Below are 10,018 nucleotides of genomic sequence, written 5' to 3' on the forward strand. Positions count from 1 at the left end.
TTTCTATCCCTATGAATGCCATAGAATATATATAGAATATATAATAATATTTTGGGGGTTGAGTTACCTGCGTCCGTAGGAGTACACTCGAAGAATCGAATCCCTACACGTGACCCCCGGGTAGTGCGAATCGGGTAACATTCTGGTGGGAGGCATTAGCCGAGGCTGGTTACCACCCACCTGACAAAGTCGTGTCGTGAAATGGCCTAGTCGTGTTTCGGCATGATGTCAGGTGAAACCGGATGGGAAAGTCGGGTCAGAATAGTTGTGTTGTATGTAGACCGTATAAGTTTCATACACAGATCGTCACAGGTTGGAGACTGACCATGGAGGGTAGCGGGATCCGAGGCACGGTTCACCGCTGGCCGACCGCAGGTAGTAGGGGGCCCAAGTAGCGAGCTAGCCACTCGTAGCCTTTTACGAGCCCCGCCAACTAGCGAAAAATCCCGGAGATGCGCCATCGTGCCGGTCGGCGACCGGATGAGAGGGCCCGATGGACTTTTTTGGGGGGGCTCGGGCGTCCCCGCAGTCTCCAGGTCAGTCTACTATTGGTGTGTACGTTTCTTGTGTGTGTTTCTCGGGTTAAACATTGTATAACGCCTCGTTCTACTGCTGACTTCCCTTACCAATAACACTCTTAACATTATGAAAAACAGTAAATTGAAAAAAGTCTCACAGCGGTTGCACTCCCTCTCTCTTAAAGTGCAACTCGGCAATATTCGAGGGTTGCACTCGAATCTCATACCAGTCCACTACCATCTCGAGACAGAGAAACCTCATTTGCTGTTCCTTACGGAGACGCAGATTGGTTGTCCGTCCGACATCGCCTACTTAACTTACCCTGGGTATACCCTGGAGCACAATTTCAAGCCCCATGCGGGAGTTTGCGTATACGTTCGTGACGACATCTGCTTTCAGCGTCTCTGTAAGTTTGAAGACCCCTCTTTTTCAGTTCTTTGGGCACTCGTAGACTTGGGCATTGATAAAATAATCTATGCCTGTGTATACCGTTCACATAGTGGGGATCAGGAGACAACTAGGCTTACCGAATACTTGAGTGAAGCTGCTGATTCGGCTCAACAAAAGTACCCAACAGCCCAATTAGTATTACTGGGGGATTTTAATGGCCACCATGGTGAATGGCTATTCCCATACAGGGATACAGACCATGCTGGGAGAGAAACACGTAAGCTTGCCTTAACGTTAAATCTTACTCAGCTGGTCCAAGGTGCAACACGTGTACCTGATGTTGAGTCGCATACCGCGTATTGTTTGGATCTCTTGCTGTCAACCGAACCAGACCGCTACTCAGTGTCTATTTCACCACCACTGGGTGGATCTGACCACTGTTTGGTGAAATCTGTGTCGATATACTCTCCGCCCGACCCCAGTCAATCAGGAAATCGGCGAGTATGGCGATACAAGTCAGCGGACTGGGATGAAATGCGGTCCTTTTTTGCTTCCTATCCTTGGCAATCTGCATGCTTCTCCTCTAATGATCCCTCAGTTTGTGCGGAGGCTGTAACAGATGTGCTGCGCGTGGGTATGGAATATTATATTCCATTCTCTGACGTGCCTCTGTCAAGCAAAGCCCGCCCTTGGTTCGGGCCTGAATGTAAACACGCAGAAGCTCTACATCAACAGGCTTATCGAACCTGGGCAGATGCTCGTAACCGCAAACTAGAGGATGTTCGCATAAAGAAGAAAGCCTACAATTCAGCGGCCAAGTCTTGCAAAAAGGTAACGCAGAAGGCTCGCCTTAAGCACATAAGGCATATAGGGACCAAACTCGCGTCGTACCCAGCAGGTAGTAAAGCGTTTTGGTCCTTATCGAAATCAGTTGAAGCAAACTTCGCTCGCCCTTCACTTCCTCCACTGCTGAAACCCGATGGGTCACTAGCTCATACTTCCGAAGAGAAAGCAAACTTGTTTGCATCTCAATTTGCAGAATCTTCGCGTCTAGACGCAGGTGGCGCAGTACCTCCAATACCACCAAAATGTGACACTCTAATGAGTAATATCCACATTCACCAAAAGGAGGTGCGCCAAGTTCTACGATGTCTTGACGTGAACAAAGCTAGTGGTCCTGATGGTATATCGGCCATTGTGTTGAGAAATTGTGCGGCTGAGTTGACTCCTGTTTTAACACGCCTTTTTCGACTTTCTCTTACGATTGGACAAGTGCCTAAACTCTTGGCTTGGCTCATGGCTTGCCCGATGACTTGTGTTCTTGGCTATCGGACTTCTTGAGGGACCGATCAATACGTGTAGTCGTGGATGGCTACTCGTCTGATATAATGGATGTAAATGCCGGTGTTCCTCAAGGGTCAGTGCTCTCTGCAACTCTATTCCTGCTCCATATAAATAATTTACTCATTCCTGGAATTCTTGGGTACGCAGATGACAGCACTGTTGTAGAGCGTTATATGGCTAAAGCAACTGCAAGTGGGCCTGAAATACAATCGCATAGGGATGCTATGGTTGAGCGCCTTAATTTGAACCTCAAAGCAGTCTCCGATTGGGGAGATGCTAATCTGGTCAGATTTAATGCCACTAAGACCCAGGTGTTCACCGCGAAAAAAAGGCCATTCGAATTATCCCCCTCGTTTCGAGATGTATCGGTCCCGTTAAGCGACCACCTTGAACTTCTTGGCATTACTCTTTCATCGACTCTTAACTTTGGATCTTACATTGAATCCAGAGCTCAGTTGGCTGCTAAGAAACTTGGCGTCCTCTCCAAGGTGAGACAGTACTTTACACCTCAACATCTTCTCACACTGTATAAAGCACAAGTTAGACCATGTATGGAGTACTGCTCTCATTTATGGGATGGTTCTGTCAAGTACCAATTACAGACCTTAGAATCAGTTGAGAGACGAGCCAGAAGGCTAATCAATGACGGGACCCTTGTTGAAACTCAACTGCAGAGCCTTAGCCACCGGCGTAGGGTTGCATCTCTGTGTTTTACCGGATACACTTCGGAGAGTGTGCCCATGATTTACATAGCTTGGTTCCCCCAGCCCCTTTTTACCTCAGAACTTCCAGAAATACAGCTTTACGCCATCCATACACGGTAGAAATTCCTACCGTACGAACGAAACGCTTTGAGGCTACATTCTTTATCCGCACTGCGAGAGATTGGAACTCACTGCCGGCATCTGTATTTCCTGTGACATACAATGTGGGGGTTTTCAAAGAAAGGGTGAATAGGTATCTTCTAGGCAAGCGTGCACCACCGTAGACCGCATCAACGCTCACCAGACTTGATGCGGTCAAACGCAAGCCTATTCCATATAAAAAAAAAAAAAAAAAAAGGACGTTTATGACGCAGCGGCACTAGGGTGTGACTGTAATGCGGCGGTTGTGGGTTCGATCCCCACTCGAAAAGGTAAAATATTTATTTACGTTTATATTTATTTCTTTGCTCTGGTGTCGAGGCAAAGAACGGCGTTGAGTTCCGCCACTCAACACGCAATGCCTCCAGAATTCGGCGGAAAGTGGAGAACAGAGTGTCTTAACACTAGGTTCCCTCTGTCTACCCTGCTAGGTGCGAGATACAGCGTGAAGCTGATAACCATAACATGAACAAATTTGTATCGACTACCATCGTGGTACAAGTAGTGTTAAAAATATTATTCTATAACGATTATGAAAATAAATGACAGTAAACGAGAGCTATAAATTCCGATATAATTAATTCCACTGTGAAAAGCGCTTGTCGTCACTATCATTAATTTAGCATATTAAATTTATTTGTTAGTATCAAAATTTGCTTACTAAGCTTATTTAAGATGAGCCTATCGCGATGATTGTAGTTTCGATCTTCACCCAGGATAACTAAAAAAGGGTTTTGATATTTACTCCTTCCCTTTTTCTTTTCTTTTTTTTATTTATTTAAGATGAAGTGCGGCCTTGGATTCAAATACTGTCGAAAAACTGTCTTTGGACAGTTTTTTTTTCATAGGCACACTTAAAACGGTTTGCCGTTTTAAGTGTGCCTATGAAATTTAAAAAGTTCCTTCGATTTCTCCAAGATCCCATCATCAGATTTTGACATGGTAACCATGAGGCCTATGAAGTATACTACTTCAAACAAAAGAAAGAATTATCCAAATCGATTCCAGACGTTTATTTATCCAAGGCGTCTTCAAATAATCGGTGAACATACCTACATAAGTTTCCGATGAATTGAGAACGTTTTTTTGAAATCGGTTAAAATTACAAAAGACACAAGTTTGTGCGTTGTGTATCATTCTCATTTACTAGAACAATATTATAATATATGGAAATCTATCTATCTATCGGATATTATAAATAGTCTTTCGTCGCCTAGACATTAATATATTTATATATTTTGCAATTTTTTTATATGTTTTTTTTTTTAGCTTCGATAAAGTAAAATACGGTAGGTAACTAGTGTAAAAACATTCCGTTATTTTATTTCCTTCCGCACCGCACCTCACACCGCATTATTTCAATAAGAATAGAGAAATACAAACAATCTATTTTAACAGTCGGTGAGAAATCCAAGTCAAAAATATATCGTATTTAGACGCTTGCTATCTTCATCAGGTAAGTAATAAGTATAATAAGAGATAACACGTTAAGCGTTTAGTAAATAGGACAATTTGATAAATGATATTAAAAAAAAATATAACGACGTACGAGTATGCTCAATTTTATAAGGCCATGACAAACAACTTTTCAAGTTCATCAATGACAATTAAAATTACGCGGGTTTTTTTGACATTAACATTATCGCATATATATAATAACTAGTGGACCCGGACGCGGCTACGCCTGCTTATACTATAAGAATATTTAGTAAATATATTATTTTCAGTTTTCAATAGAATTAGTAAGAAAATATAAGCTTAAATAATCAAAAAGAATAATAAGTAGAGACATATTATTAGAAAAAATATCTGAGAAATTGAAATGAACCAACATAAGAAGTAAAAGTAACAGAAACAGTACCTAAAAACTACCTAAAAGGATAATTTTTGCCAACAATATCAAATAAAATAAGATGAGAATCATAGCTTATTTTAAATTAATTATAAACAGCAAATAAAGTTCGAAAATTTACAAAACCGTCAACGTCATCTGCCCGTTCGCGTCGGTCATACTATGCCGCCCGAAGGCTAGGTCATTTCTAATCAGTGACATCTCCTTAATTATTTATTAGAATGTTATACAGTAAACTATAATTTCAATCTAGATACAATGCTAAAAGTGACTATTATATTTATTTTCATAAGAATGAATGTCAAAATGTCGCGGTAACGGTTGCGTAGCAACGCGACGGTTGTTATTAACATGGCCGAATAAATTGCACGTCAAATTAAAAAGTATTTTAAAATATTAGTATATATGTGTAATGTAATGTTATATAGCCTATAGCACTCCTGAAGAATGTAGCTTTCATACAAAACAAAAACATAGTAAATCGGACCAGTAGATCCAGAGATCTTAGCGTTCAAACAAACAAACAAACAAACAAACAAACAAACAAACAAACTCTTCCGCTTTATTATATTAGTATAGATATGATATCATTTAATTTCCACTTATATAATGCTTCTATACTAATATTCTGAAGCGGAAGTGTTTGCTTAATTGAACGATTCAAGGTAAACCACTGTATCTGCACTTGAGGCGAACAACGTGTCATGTGACATACGAATCGCTTTGGAATCGCGCGTTAAGTTAAAATCGTAAAGTTAACTCGTGTGGCCGTCGTGGCGCAGCGGCACAAAAGTGTGACTGTAACGCGACGGTTGTGGGTTCAATCGCCACTCGAGAAAGTAAAATATTTATTTACGCTTATATTTCCATTTCTTCTCTCTGGTGTCGCGTCAAGGCTGGGGTTGAGTGCTGCCACTCAACTCCCAATGCCTCCAGAATTTGGCAGAAAGTAGGGAACGGAGTGTATTAGCATTAGGTTCCCTCTGCCTAGCCTGCTTTGTGCGGTATACAGCGGTATACAGGAGGGTGTTAGGACACTCCGTTACCCACATACAAATACACAACAAAAACAAGATATTAAATTGACTTGACTGATTACATGCCAGCCCATCAAACTCACTATAAGCTCAAAAACTAATTATCTTAAAACATATTACTATACAAAATTACATAATACTAATTTAATTTCAATTTAATATGCACACGGAAAATTTTCATGTACGCAAAGTTTAACAAAAATCCAATTATTACAATGAAAATAGTAATAATAATGGATAACATCAGAAAAATTAATTCTAATTCGTAATATTGACTCCAGTGTAGTCCAGCTCCAACTGCCCTCAAATGTTCAGCTCCGTTGTTCCTCAGGACGTACTCGGTCCACCAGACGGCACGTTCTAAGGGGGTTTGTGGTTGATCGCTTAGAACCCTGCGTAATTTGCGAATATTCTTACGATATCTGAAAAGTAAAGTATATAAATTATTTGTGTAGCGTATTTCATACAAAATATAAGAACAACGATACAAAAACGCTCGTATCATTTGATTGCGTTCACTTCGAAGCTTCATTTTTCTCTCGCAAGGGTAAGGGCGCAAGGGTTTCGTCAAAGGAACCATCTTAAATATTTATTTTATTCTGTTTCTTAGTATTTTTTTTTATAGTGGCAACAGAAATATATCATCTGTGAGCATTAAAATTTTTTATCTATTACGCTTCATGAGATACAGTCAAACAAACAAACATCTCAGTCTTAGTAAGAGGGCCCCTATTTTACACTTTGGACAAAAAAAACCAATAAATACGTACTTTGGATCTTCAATAGTAGCATTGATAGCATTTTTCAATTGCTTTTCAGTGAGAGATTCCATATTAAGTTTTATGCCTATATTGTGGACTTCGAAATGTTCAGCATTGAAATATTGATCTCCAAGTAATGGTATACCGATAACGGGAACAGCGGCAGCTATAGCTTCATCACTTGATTGTAGTCCGGCTTGTGTTATAAATAAATTAATTTTTGGGTGTTCTGAAAATATGGATAACACATCATTACAATTTTTGACCATAATATATGCAATCTAGCTTGAAGTTAGCCTCCCGTTCCCTCATACAGCAGGGTAGGTAAACGATACCACGTGTTTACCGTTCCACCGTTTACCACTTTCCGCCGAAATAAATAAAATTATATTTTTTTATAATATAAAATTATAATGTAAAGAAAAAAATCCAAAATCTTGCATCCATCTAAACATATCTCAACTGCGTTACAATCTACTTATATTATCATTGGGTATAATAATTTCAATTCAAGTGTTAATACTCAAACAATCTCTAGTCACAGAAATTAATTAAACTTACTGAGTAAATCGGATTGTGGGTACCATTTGGATATAATGACATTTTTGGGGCAATCTGGAAATTCTTCTTGATCCCACTTCCACAGAACATCGTAAGGTAATTCGGAGAAAACTTTAACGAACATTTTTAATTTATCTAGTGGCAACAGTGATGGCTTTACGTTTGTGCCAAAACTTATGTAAATAACACCATATTTTGAAGATTCGAGAATGTTTTTTAAATCCTGTAAAGAAGAACCCATTTATTAAGCGCCCGTTTCGTATTTTGTATGATATTGAACCTGTAAATCTTAACACGTTTGATGGCTGTCACTAAGCCGTTTTGTCTATGTAGTCGGAACAAAATAAATGAATTTTAATACTAAATCACAGTTTTCAACATTTTTAGTAATTACCTTTTACTTACTTTTGGTAACTCCCTTTCTTTTCTATTGTGTAAGCCTCCAATATATATGAAATTTGGTGGGATCGGTCTGTTTACGTCCCAAATTGGATTAACGTTTAAAAATCGTAAATGAATGTTCTTCTTTAATTCTGATAACTCTGGTATTTTTGGACCGAAAACGCGTTTTAGCATTATATTTTCTCTAATTTCTAAGTGACTATACATGTGCTTCAAAGCGTAATAAATATATGTTTGATATATTTTCTCCCATAAGCTTATATTTCTAAATTTTTGTTGCATGGGAGTCGGGTACAAAAGAGGGTGTTCTATTCCACCGAGATCTAGATAAGTATTAATCGTTCCACCAAACGAGCTGAAGTCAATAACTGGAACATCGTATATGTATGACAAGCTCAACGACGGCCTTACACAAGTTTCAGTTATCAATAAATCAAATTTTTCATTTTTATTGTTAATAAGGTTTTGGACCTCAGGAGATTGCACTTGAGCTTCGAAAACATCAGCTAGTAATACATAGGCTAGTTTTAAATCTTCAACATGACCTCCTGTGGTTCCTCTTTCAACTGACGTAAAATTAGTCCAAATACCGTAGGATATGTCATGGACGTCTATTTCTCTTAAATTTTTTGGACCTTGTCCGTTCTTGTATCCTGTATCTGTAGTAATCACTGTAACTTCATGTCCACGCTTTGCTAGCTCCAGGACAAAAGGGCGAAACACCACTTGATGACTTATAGAAGGTGTTGGAAATACAGCTAATATTCTTTTTGGATCACTTTTTACAAATTGGAAACACACAAATGCTAATATAATCAGTCGAAACATTTTAAAAAATCACAAGTATAGAAACGGTGTAAGTTGTTAATTTTTATAAATATATAAGTTAAACAATTACTTCTTCAATATGTTCTGTATATAAGGTAGCACATAATAAATCTGCTAAATCGTTATCGAAATGTGCATTTTTCGAACAAAAAAAATAACTCGACACCAGAAATGTGCTAATGCAGAACCACGTTTGTATAAAATCAGCTGATAAACTGTTGTATATATTATAAAAATGTACATATATACTTATATATAAAATTATAAACTATCGTTATCTAAATATAACATAATATATGATAACGTATGATGATTAAGAAAAGATAGAGAAATATATATGTATACATTATTATTTTTTTATAAACGAGATACCGTTTGTGGAAAAGAAGGCAAAGAGAACTCGAAAGAGAACGGAGTGTCTCCGTTCCCCATTTTCTATCGAATTTTTAATATAAAGCGTATTAAGTAAATGAATTTAATTAATTATTTTGTTTTAAATTTCGACCGCGGTACGTGACAAACAAAAATATCTAATTAAGATTTCTTTGATAATGTACAATGAAATCAACTCAGCTTTAAGAACATAAGGAAAATAAAAAGATAAAAACCGGATTTATCCATACCTATATTATAAATTCGAAAGTAACTCTGTCTGTCTGTCTGTCTGTCTGTCTGTCTGTCTGTCTTTTCCGTAATCAGGGCCAAACCGCTAATTTAATTGTGATAAAATACTCATATAGAGATACTTGAGGGTCCCGGGATGAACATAGGATACTTTTTTTTTCTCATATTTGTAATATTTTCGTTATATACCAATATATTAAAATAATTAATTTGACAAGGAATTTATTCCGCCATGTTAATAACAATCGTCGCTACGCGTTGCTAAGCAACAGCTTGCAAAGTTTGCTGTTTTAAGAAAACGTCACCCACAGTGAGTTTGCTTAATGCATACATGGTGCGCGCCGATATAGATTTATACAAATCTCTTTATACAAATCATTAACAAAAATTAGATGACTTCTATAATTTGATATTCATCCTTATGAAAATAAATATAATAGTGACTTTTAGCATTTCATCTAGATGGAAATTATAATTTACTGTATAACATTCTAATAAATAATTAAGATGTGACTGATTCCAAATGACCTAGCCTTCGGGCGGCATAATATGAGTATGACCGACGCGAACGGGCGGATGACTTTGATGATTTTGTAAATTTTTATAGATTTTCGAATTACTATTATTTTTATGTAATTATTTGCTGCTTATAATTAATTTATCTCAGTTCGGTTATCTATACCAATGTTATACACTTAAAATATCGTAATTTTAATCATTTGAGATTTTATTTAATATTGTTCGCAAAAATTAATCTATATATATAAAAGGACTTGTCCTCACTGACTGAGGTAAGACGCACGCACAGCCGTAACCGCTGTGCGTAGAAACGTGAAA

General features: G+C 37.7%; 2 protein-coding genes across 2 annotated transcripts; one reads left to right on the forward strand and one right to left on the reverse strand.

Annotated features, from left to right (window-relative positions):
- The first annotated feature begins 645 nt into the window (after positions 1–645).
- LOC146535243 (uncharacterized) lies at positions 646–2,250 on the forward strand. Its single transcript, XM_085191155.1, has one exon. It carries the CDS (start codon positions 646–648, stop codon positions 2,248–2,250), a length of 1,605 nt encoding a protein of 534 aa, XP_085047281.1.
- A 3,884-nt stretch (positions 2,251–6,134) lies between these two features.
- On the reverse strand, positions 6,135–8,760 carry LOC146535244 (UDP-glucosyltransferase 2-like). The gene is made up of 4 exons (XM_085191757.1): positions 7,733–8,760; positions 7,328–7,550; positions 6,776–6,995; positions 6,135–6,427 (listed from the first exon to the last, which is right to left on the reverse strand). Exons 1-4 carry the CDS (start codon positions 8,555–8,557, stop codon positions 6,145–6,147), a joined length of 1,551 nt encoding a protein of 516 aa, XP_085047883.1. The 5' UTR covers positions 8,558–8,760; the 3' UTR covers positions 6,135–6,144.
- Between the last annotated feature and the right edge of the window lie 1,258 nt (positions 8,761–10,018).

The sequence above is a fragment of the Heliconius melpomene genome, chromosome 10 (genome assembly GCF_056956725.1).
Source record: "Heliconius melpomene rosina isolate 202511_hmr_F chromosome 10, ASM5695672v1, whole genome shotgun sequence".
In the NCBI taxonomy this organism is placed as follows: Eukaryota; Metazoa; Arthropoda; class Insecta; order Lepidoptera; family Nymphalidae; genus Heliconius; species Heliconius melpomene.

What these genes read in the sequence shown, in the direction of transcription:
- LOC146535244 (XM_085191757.1), bottom strand. Translation starts at nt 8,557, where the DNA reads ATGTTTCGACTGATTATATTAGCATTTGTGTGTTTCCAATTTGTAAAA. An exon ending in AAGAAAGGGAGTTACCAAAA is followed by an intron (nt 7,551 to 7,732) that starts GTAAGTAAAAGG and finishes TCTTCTTTACAG; the next exon opens with GATTTAAAAAACATTCTCGA. An exon ending in GCTACTATTGAAGATCCAAA is followed by an intron (nt 6,428 to 6,775) that starts GTACGTATTTAT and finishes TTTACTTTTCAG; the next exon opens with ATATCGTAAGAATATTCGCA.
- LOC146535243 (XM_085191155.1), top strand. Translation starts at nt 646, where the DNA reads ATGAAAAACAGTAAATTGAAAAAAGTCTCACAGCGGTTGCACTCCCTC.